This window comes from Brassica rapa, chromosome A09 (assembly GCF_000309985.2).
Source record: "Brassica rapa cultivar Chiifu-401-42 chromosome A09, CAAS_Brap_v3.01, whole genome shotgun sequence".
Lineage (NCBI taxonomy): Eukaryota > Viridiplantae > Streptophyta > Magnoliopsida > Brassicales > Brassicaceae > Brassica > Brassica rapa.
In genome coordinates, this window is record NC_024803.2 from 23,577,045 (window position 1) to 23,604,932 (window position 27,888).

Genomic DNA, 27,888 nt, shown 5'->3' on the forward strand with positions numbered 1-27,888 from the left:
TTACACATTTGTCGTGATTGTTTGAAGGAACCAAATCTGACCTCCAATACTAAACCTGACACAAACGCTTGTCTTGGGACTTGGTATACATGGAATCAGATTCATCAAACAGGTCTGGAAGGTAAAGCCTTATGTAGATTTATTTATCACAATTTTCTCTCTCTCTATTTCGACCCTAGAGTAGTTAGTATTAGCTATATATAAAAAATCCAAAAATTATTATTAAAATAGGACTTAGGATTTAGTTAGGAGGAATCTTAACAGGACTTGGTGGCTACAACCACTAAGGCTTGCTTCATAAAGATTCCAAATAAAGAATTCGAACGGGACTTGGAGGCGGCAATCTTCAAGGCTCGCTTCACAAAGAATTTTTGGATATAGGTCAAAAAGAAGTGAACAGGGCTTGGTGGCAACCACCATTAAGTCTTGATTCATGGAAGCCTGTCCAATCCTTGTCACTGATCCTGTAATGGAAGCAGACTTTGACTCAAGAGAGAAATTAGAGAGAGAGACATTAGGAACTAACTTTAACCTGCAGTTCCAGATACTTGTCTGAAATCCTTGCATCCTGTGATCGATACCCCCAAGGTAAAGCATGCACTTTTATATTTATGTTAAGAAATGAGGTTAGTAGAGGGGAATGTCAGACAGGATTTGCTAAGCTGTTGACTAGTTGAGTTTGGTTGCTAAGCTAGGATATTGCATAATGTGCTTTTGTGATTAGGACTTTAGATGTGGTTTGCGAAATTTTAGAGGTGATGATTTCTATGTTTTATATCTATAAGTCCCTGCTGCTTTCAAACCTCTTTCAGAGAGAATGCCTGTTTGTTTTGCTTGAGGACAAGCAAAAGGATAAGTCTGGAAGAGTTGATATACCATGGATTTGACAATTTTTACCCATGGTATATAAGTATTTTTCTATTTATATAATATATATTATATCCTATTAGGTATATTTCAGGTTCAGAAGTATCTTTGAGTAAAGTGATGATAATGGAGCATTTAGGAGCTTAAAAGAGATTTCATCCGAGCTGACCATAAGAGGTCGATACGAAGAAGAAACAATCGATCGATGCACATCCAATGACATTGATCGACACAGAAGAGAAGCCTCGAAGATTGAAGATTAAGATCAATCGATGTACATCCTGTACCATCACTCAATGTCGAGACGCGGAAGCACGACTTGGTTTCAGCCGACTTTAAACCCAAGACTTCACCAATTTACAAGATTACCCCTGACGAGTTTTTAACCTAATAGTTATATACTTGCCTAAGTGTTAGGAGGCAATAGAGCTTTTGGCCACCTTTGTATTCTTATTTTCAACATAGAGTTTTAGGAGAGAAAATCATAGAGAGATTTGTGATTGGAACTCCATTGATTCATCTATTCTATTCTATGCAGTTTTTATTTATATTTTGTGTCATGAATTGCTTAGCTATGTCTGAGTAGTTTACCTGTTAGATTCAGAGTTCAAATAGGTTAGAGCGATTAGCCCCAACTATAGATTGCCGAATAAAATCGTAAGTGGGTTCTTAGTCCCGTTTTAGGCCTCTTTGGGCCGTTTTTGGACTTACCGCAGTTTTTATCGTAGTGTCTCGACGACAACTCCACTTAGGATGGAGTAAGGGACAGTATAGCCGTAGTTCGTAAGAAGTCATATCAAGGTTTAGACGAGAGTACATGAATTGGTGTCTTCCCAAATATTTTGGGTTGGATCGGCGTTCCGGGATAGACCACTCGACGATCGTCGAGTGGGTTCGATGGTCGGTCCACTCGACGATCGTCGAGTGGCCTGCTTGGGTCGACCACTCGACGATCGTCGAGTGGTTCGATGCTCGGACCGTTCGATTTGTGTGGTGTGGGTCGATGGTTTGGTCGCTCGAATTGTTCGACGTTCGTTGGTCGACTTAAGTTTTCCTTTCGAGCATGTTTTCCGAATGATTGATATCTTTCGTAAAAATTCCTTTTCGGTAATTTTTTTACGAAAGTTAGTTCTTTCATTTATTTTTTAAATATAGTTTCTGTGTGCTTTCAGGCTTTAATTCTGTCGAGACCGTTTTTGACCCCAACACCTAGGAGCAGGCGTTTCGGCCTGGCTACCTTTAGGCCGTTGTGATCTCCAAACCGCCCGATATGACATGAATCACTCGGTCCTGTCGAGAGGGCGAGACGAGAGCAGCTTCAATGGGCTTTCCCATTGTCTCCTTGCTTAGATGGCTCTTGGCCTTCTCGAAAAAGAACTCCCTAAGGTGTTCTTTCTTAAGCAACTCGTTGACCTCGATCTTTAGTGCGACGCTGTAGAAACCCGTTAAAAAAAAAAAAAAAAAAAAAAGAGTGGTCGAGTATCTTTGTGGTGGTCGAGTCGCGGGCGATAAGGATCGATCGAGAAGTTTTAAAGTACGAAGTGGGTGAAGAAGTGATCATGAGTTAACTATGAGTAGAATAAGCTGCTCTACCATTGTTAGAAGTGTCTTAGATTGATCAGACGGCAGTTTTGGAAGAATCACATTTTTGAAGCACGACGGTTTAGAAGCTCGACGTTTTTGAAGTTGACGTTTCTTCATCTCGAAGTTTTCTCGGAATATCTTCGTATCAGTAAAATATTATTCTGAAGACATTATAAGTCGGAAGCAGGACGGGAATTAAGCAGGACGGAAAGCAAGCACGACGGGATTGAAGCACGACAGGAAAATCCGAAGTTGGGCGAAAACCCTAATTTCGGTATTACGAAATTCTTTGAGGAAGCCGGAGGCTCGGGAAATATTTTTAAAGGATATCAGACATCATCTGTAATCTATTAAAAATATTCAGAGAGTCAGAATGGGAGCGGAAAAATATTCGGGATTGATCGCGGGTCAGAAATTCACAAGAAGGGTCGAAATCGCGCAAAGGAACCGAGAAGCTCGAGGTGGCTTGATCTAAGGGATAAGAACGTGGTGGCAACTGTCTAACCAGCTTAGTGTCAAGAGAATCTCGAGGTGTCGCTTTGCATGGAAGCTGCACATGCAGCTTGACATGTAGAAGCACGAGGTGGATCGGCCAAGCACGAGATGTCGCAACGCATGCAACCGAAGCATGCTGATCGACATGTGTGAGGATGTGTGGCGCTTTGCATGAGCTCCAGTCATGCAGCCTGACATCTGGAAGGAGTAGTGGCGTCCTGCATGTGTCCTGGACATGCAGCCAGCCATGTGGAGCACGAGGTGCCGCCGCGCATGCGTCCGGAGCCATGCGAAGTGACACACGGGCGGCCACCAACCTGAATCTGATTGGCTGCTGTCTTCTATAAATAGCCCACGACCCCTGATCATTTCAGCACATCCAGACCTGTCCAAAGCCATTTCAAAACATGAGAGAAAAGTAGAAAAAGAAAGCAAGTGATTCCGAACTATTTCGAGAGTTTTAGAGAGTTTTCGAGATCAGTTCTCTATTGATTTCGAGTCAGCACCAAAGGAAGGTTCTGTCCAACTGAAGATCAATCAAGTCAAGATCAGTTCAGATGGGAAGTCAACGTGGCTAGAGAGATAGAAAGAAAGAAAGTGGTCGATGTATAGTATGGTCGATTCTGAAGACCGATACTCCACCGAGAAGGCCAGTTCCGTCCAATCGATGATTCTATACGATTGTGAGGCGGAAGCTCTGTCCAATTCAATCCGTCCAAGCCAGTCATATTCTCCTACAATCAAGTGGAGGTGCTGTCCAAGATTAGTTCAGTTCCATGGGTTCAGATCAGTCGAAGTTCTCCTCGATACTCCGCCGAAATGTCCGAAGAACTGTCCAGCAGCTAAAGGAGATTCTGTCCAGATCAGTCTGTCCAGATGTGTCAGTGTCTTCATGATGAAGCCGAGGTTATGTCCAAGTCAAGATCAGTCCAGTCCAGTCTAGTCAAGTCGTCCATGGGGTTTTGGCCACGTCCTCTCCGATCAACCAGCAGCTTCTCGCCTAGAACACTGTGAGTTGGTTTTGTGTGAATTCCACTTGGAATTTAGGATAGATCGAGTCGCATATAGATTAGAATGATCAAGTTATTGAATGGTAGAGTCCTTAGGGTTATTTTATTTATGGAACCGGACTAAGTTTAGAAAGGCCTAAGCTGAGATGAAAGGAATTAAGACTGAATTAATAACCTGATTAGGACTAAGGCTAGGATGCATCATGTTTTGTATTCTTGTGTGTTGATTTAGTTGAGTGCAGGTTCCCGTTATCTTTAAGGATAGTTTCATAGCAGGAGGCTGGACTATCTGGATAACGGTTTGATTTAATTGATTAGTATTGATTATTATTGCTTAGTTGTTTAGTAGTTAGTACTAAGGGTCTTAGGCCATATAGGCCGGACTACTGGTACTATTGGTTAGTCTTGTGGAGTCGAGTGTCTAGTTAGGATCTGGAACTTTATCGTTACGTTAGGTTCTAGAGTGAGTTTGTGTTGTGTGAGTGGTGCCGACAGTATGTGCGTAACCCGCCCATACTAGGCTTGTTTGGGGTTGATTAGTGTTTCCTCGCCCTCGTATTCAGCGGGTTCAAGGAAACCCCTTATTCGCTGGATCGGGAAGACTCAGAGAGACGGGATCATGGCCTATGGCTGAGTGATTACACGACGGTGTAATGTGGCAGTGACCCGAAGGACTGTGGGCTGTCGCGCGGTGACCCGAAGGACTGTGGGCCGCGGTCGGTTGAAAGTTCCTTCTTCTGGCCTTTGTGGTAGGAAGATAGGATATTGCCGATAGAGAGGATGAACACTAAGTCACCATTTCCCGGGGTAGTGTGTTGTGTTGTGTTTAGAGTGTCGTAGAGGGTTATGGAACCCTCGAGTTAGCGTAACACCGATATACGGTGTTACGAGTTAGATCGAGTCGTAGTTACTCATAGTTATTATTGTGATTGTGGTTGATTGATTTGCTTGCAGGTTCTAACATTAAGTCCTAAGTCCGGTTTAGGTACCGGATTAGGCTTGGTGTGTATTTCGTTAGTGTAGGCCTGACGTTGGCCTGTATGTGTTTGAGTGATTGCTTGTGAAGGGTGGTGGATATTAAAGCTATGCGGTATCATTGGTTGGCCGATCATGTTCTTGTTTGATTGTTGGTCGATCGATTAATGATACTTGTATAGTCTAAGTGTATAACACTACATGAGTATTGAACTCAGGCGTATATATGGTTAACTAGGGATTGCTTGTTGACTTGTTTTAATGCAGGTTCCTGTTACTTGAAGTTAGATCATGGCAGGAGGCCAAGTCTAACTTAGTAACGGTTTGCTTAGCCTTAGCTTATATTGCATGCTAGGGCTAGATTGATTGTTATTTTGGGTTGTCTGAGTAGAGTCTAGGTTGCGGGTAGAGGCCGCCAGCTCACTGAGTAATACTAGATTACTCATCCAACTCCGTTGTCCTTTTTGCAGGTCGCTTTAGGTTAGGATGATCGGATAGCTTGGTCCTGGACGTTAGGACCGCCGGTGTAGATTTTCATGCCTTTTGTAAACGGTATTGTGGATTTGTGTTTAGTTGACTCGATTTTGGCATTAGGCCGGGACCGGTCTCAATTATATCAATGTATGGATATTTCTCGAATTAATAAAGTAATTGTTTTATATGCGCTTCATGAGTACTCTGATATTTGACTAGTCCGGTCTAACACAACGTTAGGTCGTAGTACGGGTTGAAAAGCCTTAGGCCTCGATCTAACGGAAAACGCTAACTCTAGGTACGGGTTGCAAAGCCTTGTGCCTTGACGCAGCGGGACGAGTTAGTGGATGAACTGGTCAAGGTCGTGGAGTAAATTTCGCGACTCTGACCGGATTGTCCCTAGCCCGTCACGTAGCGCTTCCGGACCATGGTGTTGGGTTGGACGGTCAGTCATGTTCTTGTTTGATTGTTGGCTGGCCGGTTGGCCTTTCATCTACAACCCTTGGTGTGGGTCGTCCGTCGATCATGTTCTTGTTTGATTGTTGGCCGGTGGGTCGACCTATGCCTAGGACGGTTCGGGGGTGTTACAGACGCAGTCCTCCGTTTTATGACAGTGGTCTCGGTGGAAGTCGCACCAGAAACCAGGGTTCCGAAAAGAGTCTGGTGCTTTCATATTCTGGGCCACTTAACCTGTTGGCCAATCTGCCTCAGAACATTGATCAGGTCCGACCTTGAGACGGAGAGGTGAGAGAAATCTGGCCATATGGACACTGCCATCCCTTCTGTCTTCTCGATCGGCCGGATCTGGTATATACCCTGGTTTTGATTTTTGGAGTCTCTTGCTGGTCTTTGGAAGGGTTCCTCGTCTCGCTCGGTTCGGTCTGGTCTGATCGTCTTGGGATCTTGCTTTTGTTGCGCCTTAGCGCGGCTGGCGACATCTTCTTCCCATTTGACATGCACCTAGGCTCGAGATAGGACGTCTTCCATGGTTTTTCACTGGTATTTGGTTAACTACTTATAGAGATCTCCGTCGGGGAGTAGGCCTCTATTGAAGGCAGAGATAGCAGTGGGGATGCTGCATTCGGGAATAGCGACCATCTCTTGATTGAATCGGGCTATGTAGCCTCGTAAGGCTTCCGCTCGGTGCTGGAGGATTTCGTAGAGGCCATCAGAGGTTTTCTCCAGGTCCTTGCTGCTGGCAAATTGTTCCACGAACTTATCGCTGAGAATCGCGAAGGAGGCTATGGACCTGGAGGGTAGGTTGATGTACCATTGCAGAGCGGGTCCGGTCAGGGTTGAGCCAAACCCTTTGCACATGGTAGCTTCACGCGACTCCTTTGGGAGTGCTACAACGAGCATCCTTTGTCTGTATTGGGCGACATTGTCGTCCGGATCAGTGGTGCTGTCGTACACCTTTATGCCGGGGAAGGAGAACTTCCTGGGCAGCTCGATCAAGGTGAGCTCATCCGTGAAAGGAGTACCGGCATAAGAGTCGGGGTTGCTCTTCCGGATGGGGGGAGCTACTCCTGGGAGCCTCTCTACCATGAACTGCATGGCATCGAGCCTCTTGGAGAACAGCTGCTCCAGGTAAGCGACCATAGCAGACTCCGCTTTCATTGCTCCGTCAGGTGCTTCCTTATCGGGTTCCGACTCAGATTCGCTGTCTTCCACGTTTTAGGTCTGAGCATCCTTAGCCTTCTCGCGTGTTGATGTGTCTCCTCCTGATGCCGTAGGTGGGAGATTCACACCCGTTCCGGAGTTGGGTATCTCCAAAGTCGGCATGGGGCGGACCTGAGCCCGGAATCGACGCTTCTTGTTACTCGCCATGTTGAGGGATTGGTTCTTGTCACAAAGGTTAAGATTCTCCGATTCGAGCTGGCTTAGCTTCTCGGCGCTCTGCTCCATTTGCCTGGAGTGTTCATTGAGCTTCTCCTTCAGGCTCTGGAATTGTGAGGAGAGCTCGGGATTAGCCTCCTCCCGAGTTTTATTCAACTTGGTAACTTGATTTTTCAGACCATCAATTTGCCTCTGAAGTTCAGCTTCTCTTTGGGTAGCTTCGGGTAGCTCGTTCTGCTCGTCCACCGCCATTATCACGTAGTTTGGATTACTCCCCTCTTTCTAGCGCCAAAATGTTAGAGGATTTTTGTGTAGGATCTTTGTGAGTACCACGAAACGATAGACAAGGCTGGTATTTGCCTAGAATTGCAAGTAAGAAAGTAGAAAGAGACGTTTTATTAGATCAAAGAGCCAAAACTACAACAATTTTGAGTAAGAACCCTAGTTCTAGCCGCATCGCTCTAATCTCTAAGTCTCAAAGTGTCGATCCCTTGCTTTAGCGTTTAGGTTCCCTTTATATAGTCTTCTTAAGGCGGGCCTTAGTCGGTTGAAGTAGGTACCTCTTCCATATTCGGAAATATGGAAGGTTCTCCTTATCGGAAGTTTTCCTTTTCCTGGGGAAGCGGGCAGTCCCAGGGACCAGACCCGGAGGACTACATAGCGGGGACTGGGGTGCCTCCTAGCGGGGACCCAGAGGCCGGTGTCCTGCCTGGGGTCTCGAGAAATTCAATACCTGAGTATTTTTTTTCCAACAACCTGGATGGCAGGTTGATGTACCATTGCAGAGCGGGTCCGGTCAGGGTTGAGCCGAACCCTTTGCACATGGTAGCTTCACGTGACTCTTTTGGGAGTGCTACGGCGAACATCCTTTCTCTGTATTGGGTGACGTGGTCGTTCGGATCAGTAGTGTCGTCATACGCCTTTATGCGGGGGAAGTAGAACTTCTTGGGCATCTCGATCAAGGTGATCTCATCCGTGAAAGGAGTATCGACATAGGAGTCAGGGTTGCTCTTCCGAATGGAGGGAGCTACCCCTGGGAGCCTCTCTACCATGGACTGCATGGCATCGAGCCTCTTGGAAAACATCTGCTCGAGGTAAGCGACCATAGGTGATTCCGCTTTCGTTGCTCCGTCAGGTGCTTCCTTATCGGGTTCCAGCTCAGATTCACTGTTTTCCACATTGTTGGTCTGAGCATCCTTAGCCTTTTCACGCATTGATGTGTCTCCTCCCGACGCCGTAGGTGGGAGGTTCACACCAGTTCCGGAGTTGGGTGTCTCCAAAGTCGACATGGGGCGGACCGGAGCCCGGAATCAACGCTTCTTGTTACTCGCCGTGTTGAGGGTTTGGTTTTCGACTCAGAGGTTAAGATTCTCCGATTCGAGCTGGCTGAGCTTCTCAGCGCTCTGCTCCAGTTGCTTGGAGTGTTCGTTGAGCTTCTCCTTCAGGCTCTGGACTTCCGAGGAGAGCTCTGGATTTGCCTCATCCCGAGTTTTAGGCAGCTCGGTTACTTGACTTTGCAGACCATCGAGTTGCCTCTGGAGTTTGGCTTCTCTTTGGGTAGCTTCGGGTAGCTCGTTCTGCTCATCCACCGCCATTATCATGTAGTTTAGATTACTCCCTTCCTTCTAGCGCCAAACTGTTAGGGGATTTATGTGTAGGATCTTTGTGAGTACCACAGAACGATGGACAAGTCTAGTATTTGTATTGATTTGCAAGTAAGAAAGTAGAAAGAGACGTTTTATTTCATCAAAAGAGCTGGAACTACAACAATTTTGAGTACGAACCTTAGTTCTAGCCGCCTAGATCTAATCTCTAAGTCTCAAAGTGTCGATGTCTTGTTCTAGGGTATAGGTTCCCTTTATATAGTCTTCTTAAGGCGGGCCTTAGTCGGTTGAAGTAGGTACCTCTTCCATATTCGGAAATATGGAAGGTTCTCCTTATCGGAAGTTTTCCTTTTCCTGGGGAAGCGGGCAGTCCCAGGGACCAGACCCGGAGGACTACATAGCGGGGACTGGGGTGCCTCCTAGCGGGGACCCAGAGGCCGGGGTCCTGCCTGGTGTCTAGAAAAATTCAATACCTGAGTATTTTTCCTCAACATATACCATCGAACGACACCAACAAACCGGCATCGATCAATACTATCACCTCAACATCGATCGACACCCATCGCGTATCAGAGCAGAAAGAGTATGAAGTGTGTCGAAATCTTTTTGATGGAGGCACCACCACACGATCAGATAGGTCTGGGGGAAATAAGAGGAGGAATTGGAAAAAAGAGGAAAAGGACCAAAGGAGGTTCTCAGTTATCATTGATTCCTCACTTCTCAGATGGTGTTAGGAAATCCAGAGTGCGCAACAGATGCTTCTCACAACCATTTGCAAAGCTTCGAGCACTCCTTATTCCTGAGATAATAGAAAAAGGAGAAGAGTCTATGGAAGAGGCTTTCACAAAAGAATGATAAAGCTTCAGAGAGTAGACATTGAGATTTGTTTTGGAGCGAGTTCTCCTTCTCATCCGGACTGAATCAGATCTCCAAAAGTCAAGCTAAATGACTATGACAAAGCGCTGAGTGGGAGGCAACCCACTATTAGGTAAAAGATCCGAGAAAGACGAGTTTGCACAAGAATCAACGATGACTGGCTAGCATCGATCGACAGAACATCAAGAGTATCGATCGCCACTTAATTGTGTTGGTCGACATTCACATCAAAAGTAAGTATACCGTTTTTCCTTGTTAAATTTAGTACTTATAGTTTTTTACCCCACCAATCTTAGACTATATAACGCTGGTGACAGTGTTGTTTAAGTTTGGAGGAGGTTCTACTAATATTGTGTTTTAGTTAGGTATTTAGAAAAAAAAAAAGAAGATCCGAGTAAACGATTCCTCAGCGCATCGACCGATGAGACTAGTTCGATATCGGTCGACAGCACTTCAGATCCAACGATCGATTGTCTCTTCATTGCGTCGAATAATTTCTCTAGCCATCGACCGATGAGACCATGTCGCTATCATTCGAGAGCACTTCAACAACAACGATCGATTGTCACTTCAATGTGTCGATCGACACTAGCATCAGCGAGCAGACTATCGTTCTTACTTGTTGAATTGAGTCCTTTTGCTTTAGTTATCACCATAACTCCAACTGAATTTACACTGGGGACACCGTAGTGTAAGTCTGGGGGGAGGTTTACTAATATTAGTTTATTTCATGAGTCTTATTAAAATGTTTTCAAAAAAAAAGTTTTTATTGAGTCAAGAAGGAGACAATGAACTTATTGATTTTGCTTGTTATCTAACCACACCATTCTAGACTTACTAGTTACAGAAAACACTAAAGATACTAAAGTGGATCAGCATGTCAATTATGTTACACTTGATGAGAATGTTTGAAATAACTAAAGCTGACCTCCAACCTAACTGAGCTCAACTTTGCTTGTCTTGGGGCTTGGTATACATGGGATCGGGTTCTTCAAACAATTCTGGAAGGTAAAAGCCTTGTGTAGATATGTCACCCTCTCTCTTTATTTTGAAATTTAGATTAGACTTAAAAGGTAATAATAATAATATATATAATTATAGAAGATAATTTAGGAAAAGAATTCGAACATGACTTGGTATCTACAACCATTAAGGCTTGATTCATAAGAATTCTATAGGTAAAGGATTCGAACAGGACTTTGGTGGCTACAACCATTAAGGCTTGACTCCCAAAGAATCCTAGGATATAAGTTAAAAATAAATGAACATAATATGGTGGCTAAAACTATTAAAGCTTGATCCTGCAATAAAAGCAGACTTTGGCTGAGAGAAAAACTTGTTGAGAGAGAGGAAAGGAACTCCCATTTACTAGGTCCAGATACTTGTTTGAGCATCCTTGCATCATGTGATCGATACTCCCAAGGTAAAACCTACACTTTTATTTATGCAAGAAGAAATGAGGTTGGTAGAGGGTATTGTCAAACAGAATTTGCTAAGTTGTTGACTAGGTGAATTTGGTTGCTAGACTAGGATATGGTATAAAGTTCTTTTGAGATTAAGAGATTTTAAGGTGATGACTCTGACTTTAAATCGGTGAGTCCCTACTATTTTCAAACCTCTTTCAGAGAGACTGTCCAGTGTGTTTTGCTTGATGACAAGCAAAATGGTAAGACTGGGGGAATTGATATACCATGGATTTTACTCATTATTAGCCATGGTATATAGGTGTTTTAAGACATATTTACTACGATATAGATTCTATTTAAGGTGTTTTACATGTTCAGGGACGATTTGGAGGAAAGTGGTGATTTTGGTGTCTTTTGGAGCTTTTTGAGTGCAAAACTGCACAGACACGTCAGATGTCTAGCTATGGACAGAGATCTTTCCACCGATATATTGAGCCTATCTTTTCACACATAATAGAGCTTTGAGTTATCTTTCCAATGCCATCGGTTTGAGGTCAATCAGCATCCTATAGCAGAGGTTATGCTCGTTTTATTGAAGAGTGGTCAGGTCTGCCTCGCGAGAGAAAGCTGTCGAGGAGATGAAGGACTGTCGATCGTCGGTGCACCCTTGGTGTCGATCGATGGTGATGCGAGAATACGGGCCGAGAATATTTTATGACCGACCGAAGCCCAGAAGCAACCACAAATTACCTAAATACCCTTGGACGATCTTAAAACCCTATTTATTTGTATTCTAAGTCATTGTTGACGGCAACACTTTCTTTTGTTCATTGTTCTTAGTTAGGAGAGAAGGGAGGAACTCTTTCAGAGTCCTCTTGGAACTCCATTGGTTTTGGTTTTAATATCTATTGCAATTTTTTCTATTCATCTATGATTTATGTGACAACTAAGAGGCATGAGTAGATCCACCTGTTAGGTTTAGGGTTCTACATGGTTATGATGAATTAGCCCCAAAATAGGATTGTTAGAGAATTGATACCAATTGATTAGAAGTATTCTTAATGCATGGTTCTAGAGTAATTAACTAGATCTTGAACTTAGGACATAGGATACTGCGAGGGTGGATTTTTTGCCTGATAATTCTCTGATTGAGTTAGGTTTGTTAGAAATACGTGAGGCTTATCGACCATTCTTAGTGGTAATTAACTCGCCACAACCATCATCGACCGTCTAATGACATCGACACTCGACCGTCGATCGATAGTGTTATAAAGTGAGCGGTTGAATCCTAGCGTATCGACCGTCTAATGACATCGACACTCGACCGTCGACCGTCTAATGACATCCTATATATTATAATTCACGTGCCTAGACCCTAGATCTAGCAACCATCCTTCCATAAAATAACTCTCAGTCGCATAAGAACAGCTACCTTGTTCGCTCTGCAATTTACTATATTTACTGCTTTAATACCTTTTAGCCTAGCTTAATCATATAACTATTAGATCTTTTGTGTGCCCTAGCTCCTTATGGATTCGATCCCTAAGTACTACAACTGAACCTCTTATTTGAAAGACTAATTCACTCCTTAGGGTAATTTGAGTGATATCAATTAGTAGAAAGGCGAGTCAAACGCTATTAGATAAGTTGCTGGTTACATGGATTTGGTTTGTAAGCTAGGATATGGTATTTAGGATACCCCTGAAGTTAGAATTGATTTGATGTGGCTTGCAACATTGATGAGGTGATGATATGAGTTCTTAAATTATGTGAATCCCTGCTGGTTTTAAAACCTCTTTGCAAAGACTACCATTTGTTTTGCTTGAGGACAAGCAAAAAGGTAAGTCTGGGGTGTGATATACCATGGATTTTATCCACTTTCAGCCATGGTATATCGGTGTTTTTGGAACTAGCTATGTTGTTTTGGAGTCTTTTTAGTACTTTTACTGGTTCAGGAACGATTTGGAAAAATGTGATGATTTGGATGCATTTTGGAGATAAAATGAGAGGAAGCTCAAAGCTGACAATCGAACAAGTTCGAGGTCGACATTTAGATCGACAGCGAAGCGCGCAAAGCCCAGCCGACTTAAAACCCAAGTCAAGAAATAATTACGGAAATACCCCTGGCCGACTTTTAACGTAATATTTATGTGCTATGCCATTGTTCTAGGTAACACACTCTTTCTATTCTCTAGTTTTACACATCAAAGGTTTTTAGTAGATTTGGAGAGAAGATCCAAGACTCCTTCAGAGATTTGTATTGGAACTCCAGTATTTCTAACCTTAATCTATTTATGCATTCCTTTATATTATTTGTTATGAATTGGTTTCCTATGTCTGAGTAGTTCACCTTGTTAGGTTTAGGGTTCAGATAGTCATGAGGGATTAGCCAAAAATAGATAACTGCTAAGTTGTCTTGATATCCATCAATTTAATTGCCTTTAATGCTTGTGTTCTAGAGTAGCTAACTAGGACCATGTTCTTAGATAATTGGGCGCAAGCGGAAGCATGGTCCTTTGTCTGATATAATTCATATTGTGCTAGGATTGCTAGAATCAAGCGACATCATATTTAGCTAAAACATATTGAACAGGTTTAAACCCGCTTGCTAAAGCTTGCTAGAAGGGAGGTTGATTGACAACTCCATAGTTGCATCGCTCGACAGACTGAAAGGTGTATCGATCAACTATCCATTGATAGCATCGATCAACACTTTCTCAAGACCAACAAATGACAGTTGAAGTCTTAGATCTAGACAATAGATAATCAAAATAAACGGAAGTTGATAGATTATTTCTTAGTTTGAGTTCTAGAATATCCAACATACAATCTTTGTCTATATACTACTATAATCATGATTGTCTGAATAGAAACCCTAAGTCTAACGCTTTCTCATAATTGTTTACAAAACCTCAATCCAATCAACCGAACAACTACCTTGTTCACCACTGGAATTTACTATTTACCTAATTGACATAGCTTAATTCATCAACTGTTTTAAGATCTTTTGCGTGCCCCAGCCCTTTGTGGATTCGATCCATAAGTATTGCAACTCGACCTTTTATTTAAGAGAGTACAAATCACTTAGGGTAATTTGAGTGATATCAAAGCTCTTCTTGTACTCACTCGGTGGAGATGCTTCATACTGGCTTAAGGAGTTACCACTAGGATCTCTTACATCCTGGATTGACATCAAAACCGCCTTCTTGCGTAATTTCTTTGATGAGGGGCGATCTAAGGAGTTGAGGAACAGAATTTTCACATTCACATAGGAGCGTGCAGAATCTTTCAGAAGCTCCTGGATTAGATTCATATCGTATCAGAGAGACTATCCACACCATGGGTTCAACGAGGTACAACTGCTTAGTACCTTCTTCAGAGGCATCACTTTGGTTTACAAGATAGCTCTAGACATAGTTGGTGAGAGAAATTTCAACACTAGGAATCCAAAAGAAGCTATTAGGGTTATTGAGAACATGAAGTAATAGTACCAAGAACATTAATTTTAGAGGAAGATATCGGCTGCTGGCTTAGGAAAGTAGCGGATGGATGAACTTAACCCAAATATGGATAGTGTTCATAAGCTTCTCAAGAAGCAGGTTAGCGTTGCAGAAAGAAGGTGTAGGATGTGAACTACATCAGTGGTACTGGTTTCGGAGTCAGAGGTTTGAAAATCAGAGTGGAAAGAAGAACTTCAATGGCGCTGGCCAGAGGAGTAACTTCGGTAACAAACAGCGCTCGCAGAACCAGAAATCCTTCAATATTAGCGACAACAACGACAACATGAACTATGGAACGTCTTTTTTACCAGAATCCACGAACAACTCAAGAAAGTAAAATCGAAGGAATGTTTGATCATGTTCTTGAGGGTCAGCAGAATCTAACAATGGATTTCAAAGGGAAGATAGATGATGTGTACACCAACCTGAATGAGAAGTTTGAAGCTCTCAGCACACATGTGAAGAAGTTGGAGACTGGTTCAGAGTAGTGAAGCTGTAAAGAGACATGACACACTGATCAAAGGAAAAGTAGAAGCTGGACATAAGTACCACATGAATGCATCATAGGAGATGATTTCTGGCAAGTGGGGAAGGTGGAGAAGCTCCAACAATGGGACTTTCAAGTCAAAAGTTTTATGTCTTTCGGTAGTTTGCATTGGTGTCGCTCGACACCTATATCAAAGCACTGACCGACACAACTTGAAGAATCGGTAGGAGAAACGTTGAGAATCGAGCGACAGTTAGAATTCGCCGATCGACACCTGTTTGCCCCTATACCATACCATGTCAAAACGACAAGTATCGCGATCGACACAAGCAACTGAGCAACGATTGACACCCACCTATTACATAGTGAATGCCATTACCAAGCATCAATGCATAAAAAATGAATGCAGCTCGATACCCATCTCAGTCTAAAACAGAGCCAACAGTAAACACCAATCAACAACCTCAAGATGCACCAAAGCCTATGATCATTGAGAAGGCTATTGACAGAAAGTTTCCTACGGAAAAGAGAAAGAAGAACAAAGTTTCTAAGCATCTAAAAAGAGAGGCTAATGAGAAAGAGATGAGAAGTGTTACCAAGAGGAGTTTAAAGATCCATGTAGATGTCCCATTTGATGATGCTTATTGGGCCTAGAGACTCTGCATGTTTTTCGGAGAGAACAGAGAGATTGAAGAGGACATTGAGCTTTTATTTATCAGATAAGAGAGAAGGTGAAACAAAGGGTTGTACTAAAGAAGAAGAGTGACCCTGGGAAGTTTGTGGTTCCATGCACAATTAGAGGACAGAGCTTCTCTAATGCAATATGTGATACACGTTCTTCAATCAGTATCATGCCTAAAGTGATGGCAGATCAGATGAGTCTGGAGATAAAACCTTCCGGCGATTCATTCATTTTTATGGATTGCCCTAAGGTGAATTCATGAGGAATTATCAGAAACCTCCAGGTACAAATCGGCAATGCCCTAGTTCCAATGGATTTTCATGTTATGGACATTCAGATATACATGAATTCGTCTCTACTACTTGGAACTAAGGCATTGCCAATTGTATGAGATGTTTTCAACATGCAAACAAATCAGATGTTCCTGCACTCATTGACAAGAATGTTTTCTATGATCCGGTTAGAGTAGTCAAGGTATAGACACCCTACATTGAGATAGGAGATGATCCAGGATATGTGGCAGCATGTTATTCTGATTGTTATTCTGATTCTGACGCAAAGTGTGAAGGTGACGGCGAAGTGTCGATCGACACCCAACCAGCATTGGTCGACACTCCTGCGAGTCCATAGTTGCGAGAGAGTTTCTTTGTTGAAGCCGCCAATCCTCCTAGAAGAAAGATCTGTGTAGTGTCACCAAATGTGTTTAGAGTTGACAGAGATGAAGAAGGCAATGCACATGCTATGGATGGAAGGATCATCAATGTTTCTAAGGAAGATATTGAATAAATACTATAGAGGACAGATAGTTTGGGAGGCCATTATCTGAGTTTACCATAGTATGAGGGATGTTTTCAGATACATGTAGTTCATCCTCCACCTTCTTATCCGCCAGAACTTGCAACATACAGCAGAGATCACATGCCAATAACACATATGCTAGCTGAGAAAGTTTGAAGGAACCGAAGCTGATTTCCAGCCTTAATCAACTTAACTAGCTTGTTGTGGAGCTTGGTATGCACTGGATCAGATATCTCCTGCAAGTCACAAAGGTAAAATTCATTGTGTTTCTGATTGTCCTCTCACCTCTCTTCGACATCTAAGAAAAGAAAAGATTGAGATATTTTCCTCAGATGCAGAGGGGTTGGAAAAATTTCGTATGAACCCACTAATCTAATTTGAAGGGATGATCACACATTGTTAGAAGCGAGCGGTAGGAAAATTTCATATGACCCCACTAGTCGCCTACACTTTGCCAAATAAAAAATCAAAAAGACGAATAAAACATACTGTAGCAGTGTCACTGTTCATAAAAAAAAAAGAGACTCAGAGAAGGGAGAAGAGAGGGAAAGAATCAGAGAAGACTACATGTGCGTTCAGATACTTGATGGGGTAAGAGTCCATGTGTCCTTTGATTGATAAATCCAAGATTTAGCCTACACATTTATTTGAAGAAATGAGGTCAATAGAAAGGTAGATCATGAGGTATTAGCTGAGATGTGGGATAGATGATTTGGTTGCTAAGCTAAGGTCTATTACATGGAAAGTGCCCCTAAATTTGGCACCAATCTGATGTGGCTTACAACATTGCAAAGGTGAAGGTAATAGCTTACGCAACTCTGAAACTAGTGTATCCCTACTAACAAAACTCTAGTTGACAAAGATATTATAGGAAAATGTCCCATTCGTTCTTCCTCCTTCATCAGCATATGTCATTTTAAAACCCTCAAAACACATATCATCTGATTCTTCCCCATCTTCATCTTTAACTTTTCCGTACTCATTGTAAACTTAACCAACATCAGCCCCTCCAGCAACATCAGGGAATTTAGCATCCTCCTCCCACCATCATTTTCATCTTAAGGAAAATTATCATCATCTTCTTCTCCTTTTCCTTCCCTTTCATCATCTAATTCTTCCCTTTCATTTGAAACTTCGTTAACATCTTCACCTTCCTTGTTTCCATCAATGTTTCCATCATTAATTGTTCTCATCGTGCCTCAGTTTGATACACAAAGACGTACGACATGCATTTTACTTATTTGGATCAAGTTTTGAATTTTCTAATCACTTGCGCTACAAGAAAAACTGAACCTACTACGAATTAGCTACAAAAAAATTTTGTAGCTGCGATTTTGTAGCTAAACCTAACCACAAAACAGCTATGATTTTAAAAAAATCTAAAAATTAATTATGGCTATTACATAGAATTTGTGGCTAAATAGTTATGATTTATTCTTTGTGAATATTCGAAGAAAGTAAAACAGTGATTAGCCATAAAATAAATTGTGAAAATAAAAAATCCATTATTAGCCACAGTTTTTTTTTTTGTTGAAATTTGTAGTCTCAACTTAGTTTTTGTCTACTTGTAGAAATTAAACCCCATTCATACCCTAAACGTTTACTGAAGTAATACTTTCCATCCATTTAAGAGAATTTGACTTTATTAGATCCAAAGGATTTGATTTCTTATAGTATCTGTTGGACCCAATTTTGGTCAAAGACCGAAATGGGCCCCGATCATAGACATGGGCTGAGACATGCCGAGGCCCACAACCAGAATCGAGCTCGAAGAAAGAGTCACAGAGGTCGCAATGATCGCGCAACAAGAAACTGAGATTGCGAAGCTGGCACGGAGATCTCGGAGTCGACTTGCTATAAAAAAAGGAGAAGAAACAAGGAGGTGGACACGTTGAAAACCCTAGAGAGATCCTTACATTCATATCAATCTTATTGTCTTCCCACTTTTAGATTCCTTCTTGATCAAACTTGTGTGTTTCATTCGATCTAGTTCGACTCATTGTATTCGATCCCAGATATCAATAAAGTCTATTTTCACCTATTGGAAACTATTTAACATCGTTGTGTTCTAAAGATATCGTTGCCCACATCATTTATCTTCCCTAGATCAATTCCGATCACTATCAAATACTTTGTGTGGAATTTAGATTCTACAGTATCTACCTTTAAAAAACTTTCGCGAATAAAGATTCAGGCTTATCAATCAATCTCTAAAGTTCCTTTGATTCTGCAGATCCGTAAATCTTATTCCCCCTTCCATTTTTCCTCTACACATTTTGTTCCATGAGAGCCACCTTTTTTATTTTCTCTACTGCTTCAACAAAAATGGGCAGTTGTAGCTTATTCGTAACCATTTTGGGTAACCGGAGACATGAAATTACATGGGTTGGCATACATGTTGCCACTGACTCTAGAAGTACTTCTTTACCACCTTTCGTAAAGAACCGAACTTTCCAAATATTAACTCTGTCAATTGTGAAAGCTATAATTGAACATTTTGAATAATAAAAAATGGTGTGTATAAAATACATTCAGAAATATGAAAATATATATTTTGAAAAGAATGTATTATTTTTTTTTGTGATTTTGTTTTTGTTAGCATTAATTCTTTTAGCTAAGTGCAAACATATTTTTAGTTCGAAAATGTGTAAAGCGTTTAATTGTTTTGCTTGTAGTCTTTTGAAACTGAAGACCAATTTGGTTGAATCAACATTGATATAAGAAATGCTCAAAGATGATTTAAGAAAGTGACGAGGGTATTGGCTCAACGACTGCATTGCTCGGCGAGTGAGTTTACAAACGGACAGAACTTCAGTACGTGTTTTGTATAGAATTTTAATATAAGCCTCCTTCTTTATATACAAGAGGAATGGAATTGCTTTTAATATTTTATATAATACCAAATTATACTGAGGTTTATCATTTTTCAATGGGTTGGGTCTGAACTCGAAATGTGACTTTTGAGAAGGTTTTTAAGATTTGGTGGAATTAGAGTTTTCTGAATTCAAGGATTTTGATGGGGATTTGAAAAAAGAATTTGGTAAGATTTGATAAGATCTTTTAAAATTATATATTCTAATAATAATATCCCCTATATATTAAAGGAGAAACATTTTTTAAGGTTTTCCTTAATTCTCTCTTGGTTATTTTGACATGGATACATGAGAAGGCTTTATTCTCAATTTTGCATACGTGTCGCGCTGTGAGGGCTTCTCACAAAAGCGTTGACTTTAATACCATAATTTATTTCTTTTTTTGATTCTTTTTCGGTTTATATTAAATGACTTTTTCATGTCTATAGACTCATGGCTTTTTCATGTCTACGGACTCATGGCTTTTTCACCTTCATCATGCTAAATATAATATAGAGACGAGAGGTGTTGCTGCTCGAAGAGTACTTGAGCTTCCATCTTCCTCGATCAGTTTCGTGTAGAGACACAACTCGGTTCTGTTGCGAGTTATCACATTCACCTTCATCTTATAGTATTGTTGCGAGTTATCACAACTCGGTTCTGTTGTGAGTTATCACAACTCGGTTCTCTTGCGAGTTATTACAACTCAGTTCTGTTGTGAGTTATCACGTTTTGAAGTTGGTTAACAAAACGAGTTTTGCGTAATGAACATTATCCTTGGATGATTCATCTATTGTGTTAGCTTCTTAGATCTATTGATTTGTTTTCTCTTTAACAGGTTCTCTTTAACATGGAGACTAACTACTCATGCGATGCTCGAGAAGATCCAGTTGAGTCAATAGAAGACATTATCCCTCATAGAGAAAATAGTTGTTCAGAAACTCCCTGAGAAAGATGAGGAACTCGAGATGATATAAAAAAAAAAGAGAAAAGAACTTGAGGTGCGTATCGAACAAATAGCAATGGAAGATGAGCTAGGGCAACAACGTGCAAAGTGCAGCGAGTACATGATCGCTGCTCTCAACTAAAATCCGGAGGGAACTCACGCTCGACGAAGAGATAGCATCGAAGGAAGTGGAGCCAGGAAAGTGGATGACACGCTTGATTCAATGGGGGAAACAGTACAACGACGACGATGATGTGCAGTTTTATGGAGTGAGAGAGGAATGTATTTTGTTGTTGTCATGTAAGCATATGTGTTTGTGTAAGGAGTGTGAGAGGAAGCTTAGCTATTGTCTTTTGTGTCAATCTTCAAAGTTTCTAGGGATGGATCGTGATTTATACACGACGTGTGCATTGGCAGGGACAGTGGAGACAGGGAAGTGGATGACACGGCTTCTTTGGTATCTTAATAATCAACTCTATATAGTATAAGTTAGTTATAAGGTTGTGCTAAAATTAGTTATATCGTATAATTTTAGGCCGTTACGTTATTTTATATTGTATATGGTTTATATGTTACGTTCTACTTTTTTCCATGCATATAACAGGAACATAATTCTAACTATTATATATAATAATGTATGTATAATAAAGCTAAGACTAGACACTGACACGCGTGCCAGTGCGATGATGAATTTTTGGTTTTTGATTATTTATTTTATTAAATGATATATTTTTAATATTTGATCATATTATATTCACTAAGTAAATATTTTTTTTGCATCTTAAACTATCTATTTTTTGACGAGTGTGAGGTATCATATAAGCAAATTGAGTATACAGAGTTAATTAGAAAATTGTAAAAACATAATTTTTTTTACGTGTGCGATATCATATAAACAATGACCCGTCCAGTTAACAGAAGTCATCATTTCTTTTATGTGTGAATTTTTTAATCTGAATAATTTCATAAAAAACTATATTAAATTTTACATATTTTAATTAAAATATTTTTAAATATTTTTACCTTTTTATTTGGAATGCAACTCTATATTTTTTTAAAACAATTATAACAAAACCTTTGAAAAATCTTTTTAGAAGTTTAATGTTATATTATCGATAGGAGCAATAATACCATATAAATTGTTTTACAAACATATTCATTCTTAAATATTTTTTGAATAAATAATTATTTTTAAATTTAATCAACTCAAAAATAATACCCATACGATTATGTGGGTCGAAATTTAGTTTTATTGATGCATGTTATATATTAGTGGTGCATGTTTTAGATAACATTTTAATGATGCACGTTTTGAAAAATCTCCATTATGAAAATTATGCGCGTAAGAATATCTTATGAGTTTTATTATTAACACTCATAAGTTATTTAGGAATATTTCATTAATATGACTAAAAAGGACAAGCAATAAAATAGGTAGTTTAAATTCATTTAAGGATATTTCATTAATGCAACTAAAAAGACAAGAAATAAAATATATATTTTAAATTCATTTAAGGATATTTCATTAATGGAACTGAAAAAGACAAGCAAAAAAATAGGAAGTATAATTAATGCAGTAGGAAATTTATAAAAATAGGAAGTTTATATTCATTTAAGGATATTTCATTAATGGAACTGAAAAAAGACAAGCAAACAAATAGGAAATTTAATTAATGAAGTATGAGCATTTTCAAATGGGTACTTCTCTTTTAATAATATAGATGTGTTTTACATTTATTAACAAGAAATCTTTCAAAAAATTTATCGATGGCAAATTGGTGTATATTAACATTATAATATTGTTTTATATCGTATGTGTTAAAGATGATCTACGAGCAATAAATATTAGAGTAGTTACCAAGCAATTTTTTACATATAAAGAAATATCGTCGATCATTATTGATCCTCTTTGCTTAAATCAAATAAAAATATTTACGATTTTATAAATTTACCTTAAAATATGTAAAATACTATTATAAACATATAATAAGGAAAAGTTTATATTACCTTGACCTACAATTCGAGAATAAGAATTAACGCATATATCACAGTACATCTTTTTAATAAATATCGTATATTATCAAGTTTATGTATATAAGAATCACTTGGGTAAACTTTTATTCACAGCTCTAAAACATCAGAACCCCGAACTTTTATTCCATAAGTCATGTGTCAAATTTGAAACCATTCAAGCCAATGTGAAAGATTCGGGTGAGGATCATTAGTTTGTAGAAGCATTATTCTGCTGCTGGTGGCATAATGATTGAGATGGTTCTAATCGACTCCAACGTGAGTGTTCCATAATCTTCATCTTACTAAAACTGAAATTACTTTTGTTTCATAATTTAGTTTTGACTATCTTTTTATTTATGTGTAGGATGTTAAGATTAACGCATCTGTCAGAAAAGATCTTGTGAATCAGTTTGATTCATTCCTTTCACAAGGAAGTTAGAAGATTCTTATCATTTTCTCACTCAACCACTCATGCGATTCATACCGAACAATCATACATCCATACATAACCAACTGATGTTATGTATTCAAAAACTATATTTTTGGTATGAATGAATGGTAACACAAAGCAATATGAAGAAATTTTAATTCTTTTACTCCACACTTTAAAGAATAAACTGAAACCAGACCGGATTACAAATTCAACATTCCTACACTAATCCCTTAGTATAATATAAAACATTAAATTTAACCATTTATCATACTACCTACACTAATCCCTTAGTATAATATAAAACATTAAATTTAACAAATTCAACATTCCTACACTAATCCCTTAGTATAATATAAAACATTAAATTTAACCATCTATCATACTACCTAGTTACCATTAAACTACAAAAACGTAATATATCTATTAGGTTTATATTAATAGGATTCAAACCTGCATTCCCAGCTACCGCGTAAGGAAATAACCAGAGAGCTTCAGCGAAAAACTTCACACAAAAACCTTCCATTCCATGGAGAATCTTAGCCCAAGCACCTAGCTTCCTTGAGAGCTCAATCTCTGGTGCACCACCTCCTGAAGTCAAAAACCTCTTGCTCACCATACACGACAACACATAAATCATCGTGTAGACTCCTCTCGGCTTCATAAAGAACAAGCTGATTGGAACCACAGACAAGAACAGAGGTTGTTGTCCCCATATCTTTGATTACAATGATCTTCAAAATTTTTATATCTCCAAGTGAAGCTTCTTCAACAAGATCAGCAATGGCAAGGTTCTCAGCTCTGAAATGTTCAATATTAGAGATCGGCAAACAGTTCAATATCTTGGTGAGAAAGTCATCTCATCCCTCTCAACAGCCTTAATCACCATAATCTTAGCTTTAGCCAAATAGTGAAGAGAAAGATCAGTCACAGCATCTCTCAAAAACTCTAATGGATCAGCAAAACATTAAAACCAGTTGCTTTTATATTCTTAATCATCCATAAGTATAAACTAATATTTTGGTGGGTATAAGATCATATAGAAATATACAGAGTTGCTCAAGTAACTTACTAGAAAAGCAAAACAGGTTTTACCCACTTATAAACCACAAAAGTTTGAAACAACCTTTCTCTACTGTAACTGAGCTGCTAATACTACCTCTTTTATATACTTGATGAGATATATAAACGTAATTAAGAACGTTTAAGTTACTTGTGTGGATACTAGTAGATTAAGATGTATATATGTACTTATGTTTTGTTCTGTTCGGTTGTATGGAATAAACTTATAACTTTAATACATATATGTCTCAAAGCTTTGTCTAAAAATACAATTGCTTCAGAGACCTGTGGTTCGCCAACTATAGCCATTCATCAACCATTCCAGAATTCGTGTATAACAAATGGTCACAACTCAACTGAGAAGAAGAAACATACAACAACACTTAAAACTGAAATTAGATATAAATCTGTGCATTTTCTCTGAATGACAAAACATTAAAACACGTCAGGATGGAACTATTGTTCTGTTGTGCTTGTTTCAGAAGAAGCCGAAGAGCATAATTATTCACCTTAAGAGTTCTAAGCTGTTCCTGGTATAACAATATTCTGCCTCAGATGCTGCAACTCCTGGCTTTGATCTTCACTTTCTCTATGCGGCTTCCGTTACGTCACCACAGCTCGTTTGAGTAAATTGCTTTGCTGCAATTAGATTTCTGCAAGCAGGGTCGAGAAGCGTACATTTGCTTTGCTGCAGATTGGATTTCTGCCAGGAGGGTCGAGAAGGTTACACGTTGCATATCATCTTCTTCTTGTTGAAATCTCCCTTGTTAGCTCATCAAAGGAACCATCTATCAGACGATGACGGTGACAAAAGTTTTTTTCTCCCAACCTCAGCGACGCTCGTCTTCTTCAAATCATCTTCTTCTCATTAATTGATTTTCTCCCAATCTCAGCTACACTCTCTTTTTAAATAATTGTGTTTTTTTTCTAAATTCCATCTATTTAGGTGGTATTCATTTCTATTGAATTTGAAGGGTAAATGCCATCTTTTAACAATGCAAAATAACTTTTGATGAATCTCATTATGAAATCCATATTTTCCAATAAGAAGTGATTTGATAGGAGTTTTACAAATGTTAAATCCAATAAGGGAAGATTTGAAAAGGTTTTCGTAAATCCTTTATCCAATAAGGGAAAATTTGACAAAATCCAAATATTTTGTGAAATCCATGATCCAATAAGCCCCACGTAATGTTTAAAAGACTTAAGGAGTGATTGGTTAGATTGTAGCAAATGTAATTATTTTAGTTTTTATTTCCAATCATAAAACTTTTAATTCTATAATACTCAGTTTTTAAATTCAAAGCAAAAAAAGAATGGATGTAAAAATCATGTTCTCTAAAGCAAAAAATATTGTTCGAAGAATATCTTTTCTTTTTATTTTCTTTCTCATTATTACAACTTTATTAGTTAACTACCTCAAAAAATCTTACGAACTAGATTTAACTGTAAAGTTTCTAAATCTAAAGTTCAACCTAATAATAGTAGTTTATAGGATTATAAAAAGGTAGCGTACAATTAGAATTCAAAAATTAAGAACTATTACAATTTCATTGATAATAGTTTCGTCATTATCCAGACTGGTGCAGGTATCATGTTAGTATATTTTCCAAATTCGAAATAAACAGATACCACACATTCTTTTAGAGTAATAAATGATTCACACAAGTCAAAACACGATCAATGCACAAGTTTTAAAAGTGCGTTTCAGAGACAGAAGAGTATGAGCAGTGCTCATCAAACAAATCGGTCGGATAAGACCCATGACCAGGTCCAAAAGCCTTAACATGGTCTTTAAGGGAGCGTTTGTGTTTAAAATCGGAACCGCAAACACAAACCCAACGTTTCCCACAGTTCTTCTCGTGAGTTCGCCAATCTCCCTTAACTGCCAAGAGCTTACCGCAAATGCGACACGCATAAGGCTTTTGGCCGTGTTTGCGCTTATAGTGCGTTTGGAGCGTTCGGAAGTCTTTGAGTGGCTTGGACCGAGGATGATCGATGTGGTTCCTGCACCCTTCAACGCAGCAGTAACAAGGGATGCCTAGCATGGCTCTTGGCTGAGTCCCTTTCAGTGACTCTGGTCCTTTCCTGTATTGTGAACCGTGGCCCCACATGTGCATCTGCATTCATATTTGGAATCAACCAGGTTTTCATATGTAAAAAGACAAAATTAGACGAAAATGAAATAGAAGAAATGCTTTGAAGATTTCAAGATAGATTTTCAAATCATATGCTCACGTTATCATTGAATCAAATTTTAAAATCTTTTTACTGATTGATCAAGGTAATTTACTGAAGAAATTATAACCAGACTCGATTCTTTGAATTTGGCTGCATAGAGCATGACACTTTTTTGGTATGAACTATTAAATAAAAAAGTTTTGATGTCTTTAAAACTATTATATAAATTTTGACTTTAAAATTTAGTGTTTTATGCTCATGAGTAAATATGCTTAAAATTTATATTAATTTTTTTTACTATTGAACAAAATGTAATTGTATATGAGAAAACCTATTAAACATAAAAATTCAATGTTGAATAAATAATCTTTTTTTTTGAGCAATGTTGAATAAATAATCTAATCTTTGGTCTTCTGTGTTATTAACAATTCAGTTCCAAACATGAAACAAGCGTAAATTAATATTGATGAAATATGTGCATCAAAACATCACCATAAAAAAACAGTCAGGCTAAGAACAATACGTGTTTTTTTAAACATTAATTCAGTCACACTATTAATCAAGCTAATAAGACTCAAAAAAGATAATATATCAAGATCCAGAGGGAATTTTCATTTAGTTAAACATTGGTTGTTTAACTTTTGGCAAGTTAATTCATATTTTTATGTATGAACAAAGTCCTAACATTAGATACGGAGATATAAATAGTATATGAAAATTATATATTTCTAAGCAAAATTTCTCAGAAAAAAAAAGAAAAGAAAATTATATATAGGGTTATCTATATGATCTGGTTATGCACATGGACACACAACAAGCATAATGTATAATGATTCGTACCTGAAGATTGTTGTAGCGATTGAATGTCTTGAAGCATACATGGCAAGAAAAATGAGTGAAGCCTATTATAATTTGATCCACCGTCGGAATCCAATATGCCTTGCCGGAAACTTCATTTTCGATGTCTTTTCCGGCATCGTAAGTGACAATCTCTTTCCCATTGCTTGAATTACCGGAACCAGGAAGGCCGATGTGTAAGCTCACGTCCACAACAACGTCCTCTTCATCTTCTACCTCGTCATCTCCTTCGCCAACATACGATGGCCTAGGTTTTAGGTTTAGGTTTGAGTTTAAGTTGATCCTATCGATAAGCGGTAAAGGTTCGATTCGGGTATTGTTGTTATTAGGGTTTTGAGTGATGTTAGGAAAGAGATCAAGGGATTGGACGTGGTCTCTAGGGTTTTCAGAAGAAGAGCTTGAGTAGATCTCGCAATCCATTGAATGTGGTGAACAGTGGTTTGAGAGTGATGAAAACATTTGGGAATGTTTGTTTATAGATCTCGTTTTTTTTTATTTTTAACTGTCGACTAGATATATAATTATAATTTAAACCAGCTTTATATAATGATTGTTGTCTAGCTATCGAAGTAATTTAATGTTTAAAATAAGTTTTTTAACTAATAAATATGCATGTATGTATGTAGATCCCACGTATGAATCATCCTTTAAACTGCGAGGATAAATATAGAGAAAACATCGAATATACTGTATTATATATATAAGATTGTCTATATGTTTACGAAACCAAATGTGAACAAAACGAATAATGAAAACGAAATTATAACTATAATTTAAAGTACGTACCAAATAGAGGTGAAAGTAAATGAGAATCTCGGGGAATGCGAGGAGCAGACACTTGAGAATGAATGTGGTTGAGTGAAAACAACCTTTGTTAATAAGTAATTTAATCTCCTCTGTTTTATCTCTTTGCCTATAAATAGAGTGTGAAGCAAAGAACCTTCAATTTTGT

The 27,888-nt window shown here is 38.9% G+C and overlaps 2 protein-coding genes across 2 annotated transcripts in view; one reads left to right on the top strand and one right to left on the bottom strand.

Moving 5' to 3' along the window:
- Positions 1–27,888, top strand: part of LOC117128145 — a 734,122-nt gene that overhangs the window by 423,354 nt on the left and 282,880 nt on the right. The gene's annotated exons all lie outside the window — the stretch shown is intronic.
- LOC103839994 (protein TRANSPARENT TESTA 1) lies at positions 19,645–27,790 on the bottom strand. Its single transcript, XM_009116474.3, has 2 exons — positions 26,919–27,790; positions 19,645–26,017 (listed from the first exon to the last, which is right to left on the bottom strand). Exons 1-2 carry the CDS (start codon positions 27,393–27,395, stop codon positions 25,592–25,594), a joined length of 903 nt encoding a protein of 300 aa, XP_009114722.1. The 5' UTR covers positions 27,396–27,790; the 3' UTR covers positions 19,645–25,591.

Excerpts from the sequence above, each read along its gene's own strand:
- LOC103839994 (XM_009116474.3), bottom strand. The coding sequence starts at position 27,395 with ATGTTTTCATCACTCTCAAACCACTGTTCACCACATTCAATGGATTGC. Across the intron at positions 26,018-26,918 it reads ATCGCTACAACAATCTTCAG|ATGCACATGTGGGGCCACGG; the intron begins GTACGAATCATT and ends ATATGAATGCAG.